Genomic DNA, 20,605 nt, shown 5'->3' with positions numbered 1-20,605 from the left:
CCGCCGGCCGGGGGAAATCTATTCATTGCGCTGTCCACTTTGCGATAACAGCAATCCGAGTGGGCGTGGGGCGCGGAGCGTGGCGGCGGCAAAGCAGCAGGGCAGCCACCACAGCGCCGGCACCAGTGCGGCACCCTGCACCACGCAGCAGCACGCGCAAAATGAGCTATAAAGGGGCAATTAGGGCGGACGGGGTTGGCAGCCCTGTAACCTGAAGCCTTCCGCACACACACACACACACACGCACACGCGGATGTACTCACGCCACTGGCGCACCGCGCGTGCGTACACACGTGGCGGGCACGCGTGCGGTGTCCCTTGCAAGGGGTGGGCGGCCTGAATCCGGGGCGGGGCGGGGTGGGGCACCCCGCGCGCTGCCCCAGAAAATGCAGTTGCGTGTCTTGCCGATGAATTTTGGGTGTTTGGTTACGAGTCGCTCTGTGCTTGTTCTGAAGCAGGCCAGCTTACACCGTATTGGACCTGCTCCCTGTCGCCAACCGTACTCGCGCTGTGTTGTTGTGGCGCCACTGCACTGTCTTCTCTTCGGAAAAGCGTACCGTACCGTAATGCTACACCCTTCCGTGTGGCCAAGGCCTCTGCCCCGCTCGGCCCCGTGTGTAGCCTCGTTCTGTCTGTGCCCTTCCCCCTCCCCTCCCCTTCCTAGGTTGCGTCGCGACGCGCTACAGTCCGTGGGCAGCGCCGCCACCGTGCCGCCACGTCGCGTGGACACGGCGCCCTGCGACGCGTAGCGTAGGGTTTCCCTGGACAACACTCGCTGGGTTGCTGTCTGCGACCCTTCCGCTCAGGGCAGAGTACTAGTGTTTCTCATAGACTGAGTTAAAAATTCATTTATCTCTTATTCTTTTATTCTCTTCATCTCCTTTTGTTTGCTTTCGTCTTTTGGGGCAAGGAAAAAGATAACACATGGGATTTCAACTTCATATTACACACTTTATTTGTTGGCATAGTAAAATTTCTGCATTTTGATGTGAAGTAGGCTATGGTACAAAAGTCGTTAGTAACCACAGATAGTTGGAAACAATCCAAAAATAAAGACAGAATTAAAGAGCTTATTGTCCAAAAGAGTTAAAAGTTTATAAAATTTACAATGTCAATTAGGCCTTTTCGCAGCAAGTCATCTTTTTGGCATTGCAACGGAAAGCGCAAACAGCACATGTCCTACACTACAGCTGCTGTGAATAGTTTATTGCTTACAATAGCACATTTAAAAAAATCATCTGGCACATTTTGGTGGCACATTCTCCAAATTCATAAAGCAAATGACTCAGAAATTCAGTTAAAATTCCATAAGCGAATATTTTGCAACAAAAACACAAATTGATGTAGGAATGGAGTGACAAGGAAATAGCAATCATAGCAAAAAATAATCTGTCTAAAATTTTACACACAAGTTAAGCTTAGTTAAAAAAGACTGAACTCAAATCAATAACCGTTCAGCTACAAAATGCTTGAAAAGCTCAACAAAAACAAGACACGTGTTTGTAGGCCTAAGTGAAATGCTAGGCACTCCACCTTCCAAATTTTAGAATCCAAGGCACAGACTTGCGACTCTGCACCAAAGCCTTCGTCCTGCAGTTTCATGTTTACTCACTTCAGTCCAAGACTGAATCTATTAAGAACTATGTATAATATTCTGTAATACATATGTACAAATTAATGAACACCTGCAGCAATTCATTTTGTCAAACTATCAGATACACAGTGAAAATTTCTCTCAGAAGAAAAACAAAATTATATTTTAACTTAATTTGACATAAGATCGTCCATCTCTCTTTTAACATTTAAAAAAAATCACACAACACAATTTCAAAATAATTTGTTTAACATAGCGTTTATTGCGTCTAGCCCATCGCAACCAATTCAGTTGATATGTTGGCGCTGCATTAAAATTATTACTGTAATCACAAAGCTTCGGGACTTAGTCGAGAAATGACTATTTTATTTCTCGCATTTAGAAGCATAAATTAACTCTTAGATGGGGTACTTTTTTGTGCAAGAGGTTCCACAGTTCGACGCGAGCGCGGTGTCAAGTCAATGTGACCAATCCTCAGCCCTGATATGTCACAAAAAATATTGCCTAGCAATAATAACAAAGAAACATACCAAATATTGCCGTATACATGTACCTCACACGACTAATGATCTAAAAGAAAATGAAAAACAAAATTCCATCGACATGAAAAACAAACAATAAAATAATTAAAAACCCCGTTGGCGTGCAAGGCAGTGCATCGGCTCACATCGGGTCACATCGCGTCACATCGATGGGTGGCGTTATCACAGAATTCGTTTCAGAGTCCGGTTGGCCGTGGGCCCGGCGCACGCCCGGGTTGCAAGCTCTAGAAGTAGCGCAGCCCGAGCTTGCGCATCTGCCACTAGACCATCTGGTACTTGGAGTCCGTGTACTCCAGGCTGCAGTCGGCCGGCAGGCGCGGCGCGGTGGGCGACGACCCGTGGTAGCCCGCCTGGTTCATGCCGTGGTGGCCCATCTCGTAGCCCATTTGGTGGTAGCCGGGGTGCGACACCATGTGGTGCCCGCTTCCCATTTGGTGGTGCTGCGAGTACTGCGAGTTGCCCCCGAAGTAGTCCATGTTGCTGTAGTAGGGACTGTAGTTCTGGTGGCCCGCGTACCCGCTCGAGCCCGACGACCCCCAGCAGAAGGCGTTGTAGCTGAAGTCCTGCTGTTGCTGCTGCTGCTGGTGCGGCTGCTGCTGCTGCTGGTAGGCGCCGGGCGTCAGCGGGGGGCTGGGCGTCGTCATGGCCGAGCTGGCCGAGTTGGAGCCGCCCAGGGGCGTGGCGGGGCCGAGGGGGGCGCGGTGCGGCAGCACGTACTGACTGCCGGGGGACAGCTCCTTCTTGATGTTGACGGAGGCGGGCGGCGACACGGGGTGCTCGCCCAGGCCCGCCGTCAGCCCCGGCGGCGGCGACGTCTTGATCAGCTGCGACTGCAGCTTGAGCTTGACGGCGGGCGAGCACGAGTTGTGCAGCGGGTTGTTGTTGTTGTTGGCCGCCGTCGAGTTGTTGTTGTTGTTATGGCTGCTGGTGGTGCTGACCGTGTTGCTGGTGCCCGTGCTACCGCTCGTGCTGTTGGCGTTGCTGCTGCTGGTGACCCTGGAGCTGCTCGAGTTGTGGTTCTTGCCCGCGCTGCCGCCACTGCTGCTGTTGCTGCTGGACACGCTGTTGAGCGACTGCTGTTGCTGCTGCTGGAGCTGCTGCCTGCACTTGGCCCGCCGGTTCTTGAACCACACCTGGAACACAACAACGAGGCTCGGTTAGGCAACGAAGACAACACTCTGCCGGGGATCGAACCCGAGTCGGCCCAAAGAGTCCTTCGCGACGGTCACCACTGACCCCCCCCCCCCCCCCCGCTCGATAAAGAGGCCCCGGGCCCGCGGCCTTCCAGCCTTGCTTCCAGCCGGCCGCCCGGTCCAGTCGCCCCGCCGGGGAAGTCAGGGAAGTCGGCGGGGCGGGGCGTAGCGGCGCGGCGTGGCGGTCGAGGTTACGGCGTCGCGGAGAGCGCGAGGCACGGCGGCGAATTTCACGCCGAGACGCGAATCAGACGCCATGACAATCGCACGCGCAACGCCACGCCCCGACTGACCGACTGTCTGCCCGTCCGTCCGCCGCCGCGCTCGTGATCCATATGTATGACACCCAAGGTCTCGGACACGCACGACTCTCGATTCCAGAGCCGCGGCTGCCGGCCGCCATGCCGCGATCCAGAGCACGAGGCAAAGCGGCGGACGGATGGAAACAACGCGAACCATACGCGGCCGGAGGGAAGCACCACCTTCGGTTGTTTCTGGCGGCCGAAATCGGCACCGCACCGTAAACCCGCGGCCACGCGGTCATCAAAGGCGCGCTGATTGGGAGCGGCGCCGCGCGGTGGCGCTGTGGCGCTGCGGCGCTGTCGGCGCGCAGGGCCCGCGGTCGGCTCGGGCCTGGTTGGTTGGTTACGTCGTAAACGTCGGTCGCGTGCTGGGCCTGCTGGGCTGGTAATTCGGTAAAGTGCCCCGACAATGAGAGGCAATCCCGTGCCGGCCACTGCCTCGCCGTCAACTGCCCCCGTCGCTCCGTCTCCCTCGCACCCCTACGGAGCGCCCCGCGGGAGCGACAGAGAGACAGAGGCGGCGTTCGGAACCGGCCCCGCCGCCTCACAGCCTCGCCCGATAAGCCGGCGATAATTGAGATATATCCCCGGACAGTTCTCATTCCGAACACCGCCTCCTCGTGCGCCGTCTCTCTCGCGCGCCGACGCAACGCCCCGCACGAGAGCGAGGGAGGCGGCGCGACGCAACCGCGCAGTTCGGAGGCAGCCTGCCGCCGCTGCCCCCCGTTTTAATATTCAACTTGGTTTCCGAAATCACGGCAGGGTGCCCATCCCATCCCATCGCAGGGGCCGGCCAGGCATCCAGCCTGCATCCAGCCGCGGCGGACATGACGGGCCTCAAAAACGCGTCGAAAAATAAATGAATCCAGCCTGCTGTGCCGCGCGGCCCGGCAGCAGTCAGTCAGCCAGTCAGGTGGTGACGGGGCCGCGGCGGCGCGGCATGGAACGGCTGGCTGCACTGGCGCGTCCACGCCGACTGCCTGGCCGAGGCCGTGCACGCCGTGCTGCAGGGCCGCCCCGAAAAGGTGTCAGAACGCCGCGCGATAATTCAAACGCAAATAAACGCGGCGCATGATTCATCCGAGCTGCAACACCGCGGGGGGGGGGGGGCGGGGCGGCCAGCACGAGCCGGGCGTTAATTACTCTAGGGCGTTAAGCTGCCCCCTCCCCCCCTTCCCCGAGGGGGGGAACCTGCCAAACTATCGGCGCGGCGCGCGCGGCGACACCAGATTCCAGCCCCCGCCCCCTTCCCTGGGGCCCTTTGTCGTCGGCCTCCCGGACGGCCATCCGTGCGCAGGGACTTGCCAGGGACTTGCGCAGGGCGGTCATCGCCTGCATCAGGGAATGCAAAACACGCCAGCGCGGCCGATTCCGAGCCGACAGCCCCGTCGCTCCGTCTCTGTCGCGCCCAAACGGGACGGCCCGCGAGTGCGACGGAGAGGGAGAGCATGCAGGCGTCGGCGGCCAGAGGCCAGGAGGCCCAGGCGGCAATATAGTACCCGCTTATATCACGGTCTTAGCGACCGGTAGCGGCGGCCGCCACTCGCCAGCGCCGCGCAGCCGCGTACCGGTATTACAACATGCGCCAAATTCGCCATTACGTTCCGCATTTTATTTTTACCACTTTTCCCTGCCTCCCCTCGCCGCGCCGGTCGCCGCGCGGCTGCCGTCGAGCCGGCCGGGCCGACACACACGGCCCCACCGCCTCCTTTGTGTCCGAGCTGCCAGAGCTGCCGGGGTGTAAACAAGCCGCCCAGCCAGACAGCCAGGCAGCCCACCGCGCAGCCGAGGCGGCCAGCCAGCCAGGCAGCCAGCGAGCCTCCAAAAACTAGACGTCAATGCCGCGTCAAAACGCTCGGCGTCCCGCGCACCGCGCGCACGCACTCCGCGCTCTGGCCGGTGAGCGGCGCGTCCGAGCCCCGCGCGCCAACCGGGCCCGGCTAGAGCATTAGGGGGCAGATGAGCTCGGCCAGATAGCGAGGGCGGCTCATTAGACTCGGACAAAGGCAGCACGGCGAGCACGGCGACGGGGAGAAGGGCCTCGTCGAGGCCGAACGGGGAACTTGAACGCGCGCGCAACGCCCGCACCGCACCGCTGAAGTACGTACTTCTCGGCCAGACTTCGACAGCCGCGCGAAAAACAAAATAAATAAACTTTTTTTCCGACAGTGTCCTTCCGCGCTCGCGCGGTGCTCGCATCATCACTGACAGATTGCTGGTCGCGGCGATGTGCGCGGCCCTCGCGGCCCTGGCGGCGCGGCGGCCCGCTGTAGCGACCCCGCAGCATGCCCGGAGCAAGCCCGGAGCACGGGGTGCTAATCTCTCTATTATACCCGCACCCCTCCGGGACTCGGTCCGGGACTCCGGGCCGCGGCGGCCGGAGCACGCGGAGCACGGCGACGAGGACGGCAGGAGGCTCCGGCAGCCATCCCGCACATTATACACACAACAGTGTCCACCCGAAGCCGAAAAGAGCGCCGCCAAAACCGTCGCAACTGCGCGACTCGGCTTGCGAAGTTACGGCCGTGTCGCGCGGCCTGCCAAAACGTCGTGCCAAAAAGCGGCGGCAGCATACAGCGTATCGCGCACACGGGGCCGTGCGCGTGTGTGCGTGCGTGTAAATAGGCTCTCCGAGGCGTCCACACCTTCGACCTGCATATGTAGCAGCAACCCCGCGACGGCAGGACATAGGGCTCGCGCCCCGCCGCGCGGTCAGCGGCCGTTACGTGGCGGCAAACTGCAATCTGGCAAAGAGGCCCCGCGCCGCGAACGGTATATCCGCCGCGCTGTGGCGGCAGACGGGCCGCTCTGCCGCGCCGACGACGTCTTATCGGGGACGACGAGGGCCTCCTTTGTGGCGGCACGGCGGCCCGCCCGCACGCGATACATTGGCCGATGATTACTTTACACCGCCGGCAGAAGATTGGCACGCAACGGACGGGGCGGGGAGCGTGCGAAGGCGGATAGGACAGTAACAAGCACAGCGTCAGCGTGACGGCGACACTGCTGCGATTATCGGAGCGAGAGAGAGAAAGAGAGAGCGAGCGAGAGAGAGAGAAGGGGTGCATTTTCAATTCCAGAGACATAATTCAAAACAGCTTGTGTCGCCAAACCCCTCCCGCCTCTCCGTCCCGCCCCGCCCTGTCCACTCGCATGACAGCTCGCGTGTGACAAGGCGGCCAGATCCAGTCTCCCCCCCCCCCCCCCGCGAGGAAGAGGAGGCCGACGCGACCCGCAGGCCGCGCGGGGCGCAGGACCATCTCCCCGCTGCAGCGCAGTGTCGTCTGGCTGTCAGCGCCGCGTCACTACAACGCAAAGCAAACGCCAAACGAGTGCACTAAATTAATCCATCTAACTCGACGCCACATGACCAACGAAAACGACTCGCGGACGCCCGCGAGCGGCGCGACCCTAAAAAAATAAATAACAAAAGCGGGAAAAAGGATACTGTATAATCAACGCGCACCGAAACGTTGCGTTTAAAAAAAAATGGGAACTAAATTTGGGGACACTGCGAAGCTCGGAGGACACACCGACGGGCAGGCGAAAGGACGGACGGACGGACGGACTGACGGACAGACAGACAGACAGACAGACAGACACAGGCAGACAGACAGGCAGACAGACAGACAGACAGGCAGACAGACAGACAGACAGGCAGACAGACAGACAGACAGACAGACAGACGCGGGGATCCGTGACGCGCTATCGCGGCCGGCCATCGCGGCATTCAATTCGTTGGCGGCGAAAGGGGATGCAATCTGGTCATCGCACGCACTGCACTGCGAGAAGGGGGAAGGGGAGGGGGAGAGCACGCGACCCGTGTCTTCACGGTCATCGTCGCAGAAATCGAGGCGGCGCGATATGATATACCCCCAAAACCCACTGATCTGTCCCTCTCGCCCCACGAGTGAGGGAGAGAGACAGGGCGAGACATTGATGAGGGCGAAATCGGGCCGGTAAAAAGACACAGGCAAAGAAAGTGCGACAGCAAAAAGCTCACACTGCCGAGAAATTACTAACAATACTAGTCAGCGCGGTGAAAGAGGAGAGAAAAGAGAGGAGGCCGTCGTCCTCGGCGATAACAACAAGTGGCGATGATAATAATAATAACAACAATAATATTAATTTATGCGGCTGCAATGTAAAATCCGCGCGCCGTTTGTCACGCTTAGCCTCGCGGGTGCCTCGCTGCTGCAGGGCCCCAAACGGCGGCGGCGGCGGCGTGCGGGCTGCGTCGAGTGGTGGGCGGGGCCACGGCGGGGCGCGCGCCGGCCGAGGCACTGTAAGCGAGGCGCCCCCATCGAGAGCGTCGAGGGTCGAGGGCACAGCGAGATGGCGGCAGGCAGCCATGGCACGGCATCCACTGGCAGCCCCAGCCGGGATGCACCCAATTAGTGGCAAACCTCCTCCGCCCCGCCCATAACAAGCAACCCCTCCGGGGCGTGGCGGGGCGTGGCGGGGCACCATAGGACGCGCGCCGAGCGCTGCTTACGTAATTCATGGACCACTTTTCCGCCGTTTCGTTCTTTTTCTTTCCCTCCAGCGCGCCAACTCGCATGGCGGAAAGGGCGTCGTCCAAGCACTCCAACACCGCCGTGGTGCACCGGCCGGGCGTGGCTCCCTCGTGGCGTGGCGTGGCGCGCTGGTGGTAAGTATCCGTGATTTACCGAGCACTGTTTCGGCCCCAGGCCTGACGGGCTGCTGGCGGGCTGCTGGCGGGCCGGCCCCGGCCGCCCAGACCAGGCGGGCAGACAGGCCAGCCACACAAACAGGCCATAACTCAGGCATGGCGGACCACCGCGCCAGCACGCCAGCGTCCACGGCGGCCGCGGCACCACGGCGTCCACGCACTCTCGGACTAAATCCGGCACAAAGGGAGTCTCCACCAAAAGTGCATCGCATCACAAATTCACTTTTTCCACGGTGCGCGCCGCGTCGCGTCTCGTCCCCGTCTCGCGCCGGCTGTACAATGCAAGTACGCGCGCGCTAGGGTTGCCGCCCTCTAGCCCCACCAACCCCTGCGCCCCAGCGCGCCGCCATGTCCCCGAGGATGGCAACCCTACCTTCCCGCACGAGAGGAAGGCCCTTCGGGAGGTCGGTTGCCATGGCGACGGGGGCCGCCATGGCGTGGAGACGGGCCGAAGGGCCGCGACTGCCGCGACTGGCTCCACGCCTCCCTGTTTGCAGACTGCAGCCGGTACACTGTACGCGCACGCACACAATGGCCGCGAGTCGTTACTCACGCCGCGCGGACGAGCAAATAAACAAATGCGTAAACAAACACACGGGTGAATGAGTGCCAGCCGCCCAACCCTTCCCTTCCCTTCCCTTCCCGCATCCCCGGCCGGCTTCGCTGTCCGACCCAAAGAAAACAAAGAGTCCGCGCGACTCAGAAACACACCGCCTCCGTGTGACACTCACCTGCACTCTGGACTCGGGCAGGTTGATCTTGAGGGCCACCTCCTCGCGCATGAAGATGTCCGGGTACCTCGTCTTGCCGAACAGGGCCTCCAGGATGTCCAGCTGCGCCCGCGTGAAGGTGGTCCGCTCCCGCCGCTGCTTCCTCGAGTTGATGCCTGCGCAGACAGAAGCCGCATTCCAGTGACTCTCGATAACACGGCGGCACGACGGCCTCCCGCCGACTCCCAGTGGCGTGGCCGGCGCGGCCGCCCGGGGCCCTAATGTGGTGACAACGCGACGCCCCCCGCGGCCGCCGCGCCGGGCCGCCAGAGGCACCGCGGCAGCGCCGCAGCGGGGGGCAGCGCGTCCTTACCACTGTTTTACAACGAGGAAAACCGAGTGACAAAGTAGCCGTGGTTTTCGGCGGGCCTTCGCGCCTCATCGCGCGAGAGCCTTTCCAACGGGCACTGCTCCGGGCCGCCTCCATCTGCCCCCCGAGCCTCCGCCGCGTCCGCCGCGCCCCGGCCGGGCCAGGGGCACGTCTACACTAATCCCTTCAAATCCCTCCCGCCCCCTCCACGCCCCGCCGCCGGCAGCCGCGCCGCGGGCCGGGCCCGGCCGGGACCAAAGGTGTGACACTACGCTGCGATGCTCCAGAACCCCTCGGCCAGCATCACGCAAAAAAAGGAGAGTACACTCCGAAAAAAAAGAGGTGGAAATGAACTAATTCCCCGTCTAGTTGCTCCACCCCCCGCGCGTTTTAAAACGATTGACGCGGTGGACGCGCGTCGCACAGTGCGCCGCCCACGTCCAGCCAGCGCAGTGTCACCCACGTTATGCAAATGGCACCCTTTTAATTCCACAGCCAATTTTCCAGTTACCCCTCCTCCTGTCGCTCCGCGGTCGCCGCGCAGCCAGCCAGCGAGCCAGGCCAACGGAAACAGAAACAGACGCCACAACGGAACCAGCCGACTAGAAACGTTGCTGTGACTGTCGCCCCGCCTCGCCTCGCCCGCGTGCGCGGCTGTGTGTCTGCGATAGTGTGTGTGTCACGGTGTCAATAATTTCCCCCGCCCCGGCCTGCAGCTGCAACAATTATTTCACACAATGCTGCACGCCCGCCGCACGCCCAGGCGCATTCCACACTTTTTTATATCATTCCCTTAATCTCTGCCTGGACGAGGCCGCGGCGGTGACGACGACGACGTGGACGCCAGCCCGGCCTGCCCCGCCGCCAGCCAGCCGGGCAGACCGAGCAGCCAGCCAAGCCAGCCAACCAAACAGCCATGTGTGTGTATATGCACGCTATAAGCCACCCCCTCCAAGCAGGGCGAATATAATGCAAACAATATATCCATAGTGCGTTGCCCCCCTCCCCTCCGCCAACCTGAGGGTGACGTTCAGAAATTGTCCCCGCCCCACCCCGCCCCGCCCCTCCCTTTGTCCCCCCACCCCCTCCAACCCCTACGTATATATTCCAGCGCCATTTTCTCCAGCGCACCCCCTCCAGCGCGCCTCCCCTCGCGGCCGCACCTGCTCCCCCCCCCCCCCCCCCCCTCCTCCCCCCGACCACCCCTTTCAACCCAACGGCGCACACTGCAGTCTTGACTTTGCAACCCCTTTTCGGAGAATGCAGCGCACCCTCCAGCGCCGCGCCGGGCCCGCAGTCGATGGCGTAAACGGATTTACTCCAGAGAGTCCATCGGAAGCAGGAAAAGGAAACCGACCGAGGCGAGGCAGGGCAGCGGGGCGGCGGGGCGGCCAGGGCCACGTGCGCGCGGTGGGAACGCCGCACGTGTGGACGGCGCCGCGGCGCGCGGGTTTGGCGGACGCGACAACGCGACGCCGCGACGCCGCGACGCCGCCCCCACCGGCGTCAACGACAAACTCACGGGGTTGCGCACACACACGGAGGGTGACGCCGCGCAGCCCGGCTACCCTCACGAGGCCGCCAAGCTGTAGTACCTCCAGGAGCACACACACGGCCGCAGCGACACCGAGCCGCCCCCAAGGGAACAGTATACACAGGCGGCGACGGCCAGGGCCGAAAGCACAACGTTGTTGCGACAGCAGCGGCGAGGGCCGCCGGGGCCCGGGGCGCAGCAGGGCGGCGTGTTGTCAGTGAAAACACCGACCGGGGCGTATCGCCGCCGCGCACCTGCGACCTCTCCCCCGGCCGGCGAGCGTGCCGAGCGTGCCGAGCGTGCGGCTGGAGGGCCACGGCACGCTCGCCTTGTTAGCATGGGCAAACAAAGCGACCCCAAATCACACGGCGCCAGCCCCGCCAATGTAGGCCCATATTCCGTTAGCAAATTCGCGCCAGAGTCAAAGAGTGTGTACACAGTGGCGGTCACCGAGACACGTGCGACGCGCCGTCTCTCTCGCGCCCACGCCGGGACGCCCCGCTGGTGCGAGAGAGACGGGGGAGAGGAATCACTCTCCGGGGCGCCACCCTCCCGCGGCCTCGCGCCACCAGGCGCCACGCGCCCGTGTTTGCCCGCAAGCGACGTCGGCCGCGTCCCCCGCGGCGAAGTGGCGCGGAGGCCGCTCCGTCTCTCTCGCACCCGAGGGGCGAGCAGCGTGGGTGCGAGAGAGACAGCCGCATCAGCGACACTCTTCGACCACTAGGTCCCAGAAAGGCGCATCACTGGATTCATCGTTCGAAGGCAGCTGACCACCACGCGTTCGATTCGCGCCCGCTGGCTGGACGGAGCTCGTGGTGGCCTCCTCTGGGCGCCTCTAGACGCGACGCGCACCCTCGCCGCCCCCGAGCGCCCCGTGGCGACGCACTGCGACGCACCGCTAAGTGGCCGCCAGAGTATCAACACGGCGACAAGGGCGGGCAGGAGGGCGCCGAGGGGAGGGTCCGGAGGGGGTGTGGGAGCGCGCGGGGCTGGCGCGGAGGCGCTGGTGTGTTTAAAATTCAATCAACACCGAGGCGTGGCACGGCGTGGCGTGGCGCGGCGCGGCGGGCCGGGGGAGAAATCACCACAATTTCCTTTCGCCCAATAATCACTGCAAGCCGTGGGAAAGATGACGCCACGGTCCAGCTGGCCAAACGCCTCGCCTCGCATCGCAACCCCCCGCCAGCAGGGGCCGGGCGTAAGCCGCCTCCGCGACCTCCAGTTTACGCTGCAGGCTACAAGAGATTACACCTCAAAAAAATAAAGAAAGTTTCAAAAATTATCCTTTGCAAGATCGTCATTTAGGGCGACACCGGCAAACGGGTTGACCTCTACACTGTATTTAAAGTACTGCCACTCTGGAGTAAATATTTAGTTCCATTTCATAATTAGAATGTCTGTCGAGCACAGCGATTGAAAAGCTCGCAAAATAAGTAAAAGTAACCATTGTTTGGGTCAAAAGTTATGCAATTTCGGTGCCGGTCCAAACCACCCCAACTGACGGTTATTCGGCTTGCAGTCCCCTACCCGGGTAAGGGCCGTGGCGAATTGGAATAACTCGACAAGAGAGTCATCCCCTCGCTCAGCCCCACCCAGCCCCGCCCCGCCCGAGGTGCTCTTCGACCCCGTTAGCGCCGCGCGGGGTGGGTGGAGCCACGCCACTGGCAGCGCCACGCGGCGCACGCGGCACGCCCCAATGTTTCACTTATCACGCCCCTACACTGTCGCGTCGCGGGCTTGCTTTCGTTGCGGGGGCCGCGCGCAAGCCGCGCAAGCCACTGCCGCGGTCTTCCCTTTTTCATCTCCAGTGCTTTCCATCAACAAGGCCCGGGCGGGGGTGGCTTCGAAATACAAAAGCGGCCGCGTGAAAATCACTGTGTACCAGAGCGCGACAGTGGGCTTTTTAGTGCCACTGCCCGCATGCCCGCTGCGTGGGCGCCATCGCCACTAGATATGGGCCTCGGGACTGCGGAAAAAAAAGAAGAAAGGAACGACTCGCCAGAACTCTGAAATCAGAACTGTTTTCCTCCGATTCAACGAAATGAAACGCACCTTTTCTGCACTCCCCTGACGTACGTCAAGCATCATGTGGCGTCACCTCGCAGCTTCACGCCCCGCATTCTCTCCATTTTTTTCCTTGTTTTTTTTTCGCCTCTCGCCGCAATGTTGCTTTTTTCCCCCAGTGTTTTCTCTCTTTTCTTTCGCTCCGTTTTCCCCCCTGCTACTACTCCATTTTGCCGACACGGTATTCCTTTTTAGAGGGCGGCGCGCGGCGCATCCAAGGCAGCAGTGCAGCAGCAGCGCCGTGAAGCGTCGCAGAATGCACCTCGAGACGAGGCGGCCGGGCCTGATGGACCGATTTCGCGGAAGGTGCGAACAGTCTCGTAACACTAAACCACACGCCCAATTATCTGCCACAGCTATCTCCTTGAAAAGGAGCCAGGGCTGCACTTCCCCGCCCGCACACGGCCCGCGCACTCACCAGGTAGATCATATTCTCCCTCGTTTGGCCCAAACCGGCCCCTTTGTGCACGCATGCGGTGCACACACGCGGGGTGCGGTTTGGGGCGGGGACCCCGAACGGACCCCTGACGGACCCCGCGCACCAGCAACGCGAACGTATACGGTGTAGGGCCGCTAAAAAGCGAAGCCCGACGCACGGCCGCTGGGAGGACCCCTTTCGAGTCGGCAAGCCAGCGGCGTGAACCCGGGCGCGCAGGGCAGCCTTTATACGCCGTGCATTGCCAGACAATGAGCATATTTCGATAACACAGCAGCCTATACAGCCAGGCACTTTGGACATAAGAATGTCTCGAAAAAACAGACCCGACAACAATACGTTTTTTTTTTTACAATTATCATTTTATTTTTCCCTATTGCTTTTAATTTCACGAACTTTTTTTTTCGTGTTGCAGAAAATGCGAAAGTTACAAGTTTTCCCTTTCGACGGCTGTATACCAGGAAGGCGGTGCCTTCCGAGACGCGCGGGGCGTGTGCGGCGAAGCGTGCTGGAACTTGGGGCAACTTGGGGACGAGCAGCGCTTCCAGGAAGGCCCGCGCCAGGGCACTGCCAGGGCCAGCACCGGGGCCAACGCCAGGGCCGCAGCATTGCGTCGACACGGCGCAGCCAACCGGCAGCATGCTTATCAGCAAGGCCCCGGCGCGGCCCTGGCCCACGCCACACGCCCAGGGCCGCCACATTTCGACATTGGAATAAGAACAACACGCGGCCGTGGCGCCAGGGGCTGCCAGAGGGCCAGGACGCGCGTGGAGGGGCGGAGGAGCGCGTTCGAAACGCCTGCAGTGCCGGCGCGGACGGCGCGGACGCAGCGCCGAGGTGTCAAGTTCACCCCGCGCAGGGCCTGCAGGTCTTGCAGGGGGCCGGCGCGCTAGCGCCACCGCGCCACCGGGGCCAGGGGTGCCAACCACGGCGCCCTCTAGGGTTTGGATAATCGATAGGGGAACGGGGGCGTGCAGCGCCGCGTCGCTACGCCACCGAGCCAGCTCGGCCAGCCCGGCTCCCCGCGCTTCGCTCCGCGTAGCTTCGCTTGGCCATGCAGTTGGACGACTCTTGTTTTGCTTACCGAGAAAGAACTTACCGGGCGGGAAGCCCATGCCAGACTCGATGTGATGCTGCAGCCCGAAGGGGCCGCCCAGGCTGGGCACCGGGGGGTGCGGGTGGAAGGGGTGCGGGGGCAGGGGCGCCTTGAGGTACCCTGCCATCGTGCCCAGGTGTCGTGACAGCTCCAGGGCGGGGCCGGACACGCCGCACTGCAAAACCAGAAGAGAGAGAAAGGGTTAGCCGGCGGTGCGACAAGGAGAACACAAAGAGGAATGAAGACACCCAGGGGGCGGGGTGTAGGGCGAGTCACTCTCCGGCGGCGGCACCGTCGCCGTCGTCCGGGACTCCGGCCCGGCAGGACGGTTCCGGACAGTCGCCACGTCGCTCTGTCTGTCTCGCACCCCTACAGCACGTCCTGTAAGAGTGAGAGAGCCAGAGAAGCACAGTCCGGAATCAGCCTGCCGCCCCCCTCCCGGCCAGACAAAGCAATCCGCTACACTGTTTTGGGTGTGCGCGCCGCGACGCCGCGGTGCCGCGGCGCTGCCTGCCCGTCTGTCTATACCGGCCGCGCCTGGCTGGATAGAAAGGGATAGAGCGCGGCGGCCATTCGCGGACAGTGTTGCCAACTGTACGGCGCCGCGACGGCCGGCATGGCCGCCAACGGAGCCAGATTTCACCTGGCCGGGCCGCCGCCAGCTCCGCCAGCTCGCCGCGACCAATACACCGCAATCCATCCCGTCCAGAGGCTCCAACGCCGACCGCGCCACCGCGTGCTCGAACGCTTCGTCGACACGTTTATGCATCGCTCGCCTCTTTGGCGCAGACGACGTACAGCTCGCTGCCAACCCCACTGCCAAGCGGCACGGCCCTCCACTGTTGCTCTGCATTACGTCATATTTACACCCCGGAAAAGCGGGCCGCCCGCTCCGTGCTATTTGATTTGACAAGCACGGCGGAGACGCCGAGCACTCCAAGCAAGCATCGCGCCGCAGCGCCGCGCCTCCCGTAATCCAATAGGATGACGCCCCGCGGCGCCCCGCGGCGCCCCGCCACGCCCCGCCACGCCCGCAGTGCGAGCAACAAGTCAAGTGGCGCCGATAAGCCAATTACCCTTATCGGCAGCAAACGCTCTTTATTCGCAGCGCAGCGGGCAGTGCACTGCTAATGGGCCGCCAGTCCCGGCGGACGAGACATTTGAGGCCCACGAGAGTACACCCTAAGGAGCTCGAAACGAGCGCGGACTTGAATAAATGTGACATTTGGCAAAACTTTGGGGCGCAGCGAGGCAGGGTAGCATCAAGGCCACAGTAACGTTTCTATACCTGTCGAGGACCCACACACACGCACACACACACACTCATGGCAGTCGAATCAAAACAGAGGACGGCAAACGGGCCCCTAAAACACACACACACACACGCACACTTGACAAGAATCCGCCCACAAAAACATCACCACAGCCGCGTCCGTGGTCCCACTTCGAGGCCTTCCAGGAGGGAGGACGGGACGGACCCGCCGCGCGGAAAAGGAGAGCACCATGACGACGACGGCCAGGAGGGCGAGGAGGGCGACGAGATGGACAGCGGCGAGAGATATGGGGAATTTCTCACGAACCGGCCGCCGTCTGATCAATCTCTGGCCGGGCCGGTCGGACTCCAGCGCTCCGGCCGAGGCCCCAGCGCTCCCACGCAGTCCGTGCACCTCGCCTAATGGCCGGTGGAGGGGCGCGGACGCGACACCGCCCCGCCAGGCCCCGCCACCCCCCGCCACGCCCCGCCAGGCGGCCCCCGGGCCCGCGGGGCGCCCGCCATGCCCGTCTGGACGCGGGCCCCCGCGCAACACGGCGGTGCGTACCGACCAAAAAACATCGGAAGACATCTTTCAGGCGGCAAAATGGAGCGCTGCAGTTTTGAGGAGCACTGCACCGAGCGCAGCGTCCCGGTCGGTCCAGCGCACAGTGGGCCAGAAGACCGGAGGCGGCTAAAATTCTAGACGCGTTTCGAGCTCCGCAGAGTCGCCAAACAGGACCCGAGCCGAACGTCTGACCCCACCCATGGATTCCTCGTTCGGAAAGCAATCGATTGGTGGGGTCACACGTTGGGTTCGAGTCCCATTTAGCGACTTCGCAGCTCCAAACGCGTCTAGAATTCTGGCCGCCTCCACCCACCGGTCTTCTGGCCCACTGTGCGGCGGTGTGGTTCGGCCTGGTCCAGCCCACAGCGTGTTGACAGCGCGCAGAATGGCCAGGTAATTTCGGCGCGCATTCATCCCCCGTCGTGTTGTTGGCAGCCATCAATTGGCAATGCGGCGCGGTGCGGCGCGCGGCCAGACAAATTGTATGCGTGTTGCTCGCCCCCGTCGACGCCGTGCCCAGCCGCCCAGCCGTGCCCCGCCAGGCGTGCAATGCAAAACTCTTTTTCTTCTGGCCGGGCCTGGCGGGGCGCGGGGCCCTGCCCGCCTGCCCTGCCTGGCCGCCACCGTGCTCGCAGATTCCACGAAAACGCACAATTCGGCGGGAGTTCCCATTTCGAAGGGGGAGGGGGCAGTTTGTCGGAAACCTTTACAACAGTGGCAATTGGCATTTCCCACCCGGAAAAACGGACAATATAAAGTCATCTTTAAAATTCATGTTCCAAGGACACAACACAAGAAAAACAAATACTCAAAGAGATCTAATCTGCGCGGGTTGTATGTACCGAGTGATACAGAGAGAACTTGCCACGTGCTTGCGGGTTGGCGGGTTCGAAACCAGAGAAATCTCGGCGCTCTTTTCCCGGCCGCTCGTTTGTTCCTTCGGCTCCCTTTGTGGCAGTGTGGCGGCGACATCTTCATTACCAGTGTGGACGCCAGCGACGCCCGGCGGACGGGCCGGCCAATCAATGGCGGCGTCTTGTCACAATACAAACAGGAAGCAGCGCGACAAACGCCGCGCCGCCGACTCTCGGAAGAGGACAACGAGAGCGAAAAGCCCGACGCGGGCGGCGGAGGCGGCGAAGGCGGCGACCCGGGTGATCCGCGCGGCTGAGCCGGATGTAATGCCCAGCACACTTGCCGGAGCCCAGCAGCCCCTCTGTCTCTCTCGCACCCCCGCGGAACATGCGGAGAGTGCGAGAGAGACCGCGGCAGCCTTACGCCCCGCCGACTTTCAGGATTTTCAGTGTAAGGGCGACTGCGCTGGGTCATTCCCCGGGTCGCTTTGCTTCGAGGCCCGAGACGCTTTAGTCACTTGCTCGACAGATCAAAAATAAAATTTTGAAACCCGAAGTCTCTTGAATTGCGTAGGCTGAAAGACACTACAGAAGACCTCTCGCTCAGTCAAGCCTCGGATCACAGTCAAAGCCTGAGCGAGTGAAACTACCGTTTACCGAAATGGCCGTTTTGAACTGCGTTGAAACTGTCGAGGCCCTGACGCGCACCTTGGGCCGGGCGAGGCGGGCGAGACGGCGGGCCGTTCAAAAAGGCCGCGCGTTATCGACGCGTTGCCAGGCGTTGCTGGCGTTGCCATGGCGACCGACGGCCTTATCTCCATCCGGAGCGACACTGATGGATCTCGCCACTCAGCGCGTGCAGCGGCAGCGCGGCAGCCGCACCAACCAGCCACCCGAATCAAACAAGGCACTCCCGAAAAACACCAACGCCAAGCCGGGGGGAAACCTTGTCGCCTTGTCCGGGCTACTGTTGGCTGGCTACCGGGCGGCAACCGAAAACCAGACCGGGCCCGCGGTGGGGATCGAACCCGCCACGCAGAGAAACAGACGAGTCCGCAGGGCGGTTTCACTGCCAGGCCACTGTTCGCAGGTCGCTTGGCCCAATTAACACTACAGCAATGCTGTCGGCGCGGTCCCACGGCCTCGGCGTGGTGATTCACCCGCCGCGTTTTGCCCGCATTTGGGCCGCATTTTGCACGGTACATTCCAGCGTCATTCCGGCCGAGGCAGCGGCCTGGCAGCGGCCGTGCCGTTCCCACAGTGCAGGTGTCGTCGGACAATGACTGCCGCCGTATAACACTTGCCGTTCTCACCTCACCCCCGGGCCGGGCCTCGGCCAAGGCAGCACCAAGGCCGCGCCAAGGCCGTGCCAACGAGCGGAAAATGACACCAGTTATTACGGGGCTGTTCGACAAGAGACGAGGGCCGCGCCAAATTCGGGGCTGGAAAACTACCCGTCCCGATTACGCCGAAAGCGAGCCGGCCGTTCCGCGGAACGCCGCCGCCAGCACGGCCCCGTCGACGCGGCCGAGGCCGTGGCCCCGTGCCCCCCGTGCCGCGGTCGTGCCGCCCCCCGCCCAGCGCGCGTGCGTGCGTGTATGTGCGGCGACAGCGCTCCCCGCGGCTCCCCGCGGCGGGGGCGTGCGCTTCGGCCACCGCAGCGGCTCACGGACAACCTTCAATGCGGCCCTGCAGGCCCTGCAGGCCCCGCTCCCCGCCAGGACGGCCCTTTACAAGTTCCGGTGGGAAATATATGGCCCGGTCCGGGCGGCGCGGGGGGTGCGGGGCGCGGGGCGCGGTCGGACCACCCCGCCCAGGTAGGAGCCGCGTAACTGCGGCGCGGCCCCGCGGCAGATGCACCGGTTCGTCGGCGGCCAGGTGGGCGTGGGGACACCGGCCCCCAAGGGCCACCGTGGACCCGGACTCATCCGAATGCACCATCACGGAGACGGCCCCGTAACAACGCAACAGCCGTGGCGGCGTGGCCCCGGCGTGGCCCAGGAATGCCGCGCCGACGCCCCGTCAGCTGGACAACGGCCGGGCAGCCAGCGCGGCGAGGGCGGGGGTAGCATGCCTCGGGAACCCCGGGTCGAGGAAGGACCGCGAGGACCGCGAGGACGGCGACAACCGCCCTTCGCTTCGCTGGCTTCGAGCCGTACTTCGAAAGAGTGCCGCCCTCCGGTGTCGCATTCTCGCCCTCACGGTCCCCATCGCCACCCAACAGGAGCATTTTTAATATCGGCTCCCCCAACGGCGGTCTAAGCAACATCCACGGCGGGTTCGTTCGCCTTCCGAGACGACTTCGACGTCGTCCTCTGGGGCGTCCCCAGCGCGCGCGGCGCTCTGCGCTTCGCGGAAACATCAACGCACGAGCGCGGCGAAAGTGCGTCCTGGCGCACTCGGCACGCCTGCTGGCCGACGACGACGGCGACGGCGGTAACTGGCCCCGTCAGCAAGCAATTTTACAGGCAATAACACATGTAAATATTGCACCGGTAACTGCACTGCAAAAGTGCACCGTGCAAATCACACGGGCCTCCGCGCGTCGTTCGACGCCTGGACGCGAAAACTCGGCCGGGAACACCTCGATTGCGACGACGGCGACGTCGAAGTTGACAGGCGAGGATTCGTCACGAGCGAGAGGCAAAACGAGGCCGTCTCGGCGTGGAGTAATCCAGCAGCCGGGAGGGCAACGACGGGTGCAAGAGCGAACCCAAGTTGTTCAGCAAGCGGCAAGGACGTCCGAACTCGACTGCCTCCACGCCGGGGACGTCCACGTCGTCTGCGACGCGCTGGCCGGCCCGCGCAGGGATGTCGTGGTGACAACATCACGCTGCGTGCTCACTCCAGGCCCAGCACAGTGACACCACACTGGCAAACTCACCTGACGAATTAGTCCGTACGAAGCAATCGCAGCAGGCGCGGCAGGCGGCGGGGCGTTCCGCACACCCGGGTAGCGGCGCTACCAGAGCGCGGCTCCACAACAAGCAGGCCCTGCTGGCGCACCAGCGTCAGCCCGGCATTCACTGCCAACCACACTTTTCCCCAACAAAAAAAACCACTGGCGAACTTGTTGCAAGCCCACAACAAACACACTTTGAAGCACTTCACACACTATCCACACGGCGGCGGGGCGCGGCGGGGCGCGGCGTGGCGTGCGGGGCGTCTTCCAGGGGTGCTGGCACTGCGGGGGCGGCGGGGGAGGGGCCGCGGGGCGCCGCGGGGGTGGGGGCGGTCGGGTGGCGCAGGGTGGCACAGCGACGACGGGCGGCACACGCACACGCTCTCGTCTCCCCGGCGGAGGCTGTTTCGATACTGACTGACCCGTGCGCCGCGCGGCCGCCGCGCGAGCGAGCGGAGCGCGCAGCAGCCGGCCCGCCCCTCCCCCGCCCCCTTC

General features: G+C 62.8%; 1 protein-coding gene across 3 annotated transcripts; it reads right to left on the bottom strand.

Moving 5' to 3' along the window:
- Positions 1-930: 930 nt before the first annotated feature.
- On the bottom strand, positions 931-20,389 carry LOC117641375 (homeotic protein ocelliless-like). Of its 3 annotated transcripts, none has more exons than XM_034378633.1 (4): positions 20,093-20,389; positions 14,523-14,709; positions 9,056-9,210; positions 931-3,269 (listed from the first exon to the last, which is right to left on the bottom strand). In XM_034378633.1, the coding sequence occupies exons 2-4, from the start codon at positions 14,659-14,661 to the stop codon at positions 2,397-2,399; spliced, it is 1,167 nt and encodes a 388-aa protein (XP_034234524.1). In that variant the 5' UTR covers positions 14,662-14,709; positions 20,093-20,389; the 3' UTR covers positions 931-2,396. The 3 variants fall into 3 exon arrangements, with proteins under 3 accessions (XP_034234524.1, XP_034234527.1, XP_034234526.1); XM_034378636.1 differs by having other exon boundaries at positions 14,538-14,709; XM_034378635.1 differs by lacking the exon at positions 20,093-20,389 and adding an exon at positions 19,922-20,018.
- Between the last annotated feature and the right edge of the window lie 216 nt (positions 20,390-20,605).

This window comes from Thrips palmi, unplaced genomic scaffold (genome assembly GCF_012932325.1).
Source record: "Thrips palmi isolate BJ-2018 unplaced genomic scaffold, TpBJ-2018v1 HiC_scaffold_15, whole genome shotgun sequence".
Classification (NCBI taxonomy): Eukaryota; Metazoa; Arthropoda; class Insecta; order Thysanoptera; family Thripidae; genus Thrips; species Thrips palmi.
This window is presented reverse-complemented; position numbering and strand designations above follow the sequence as displayed.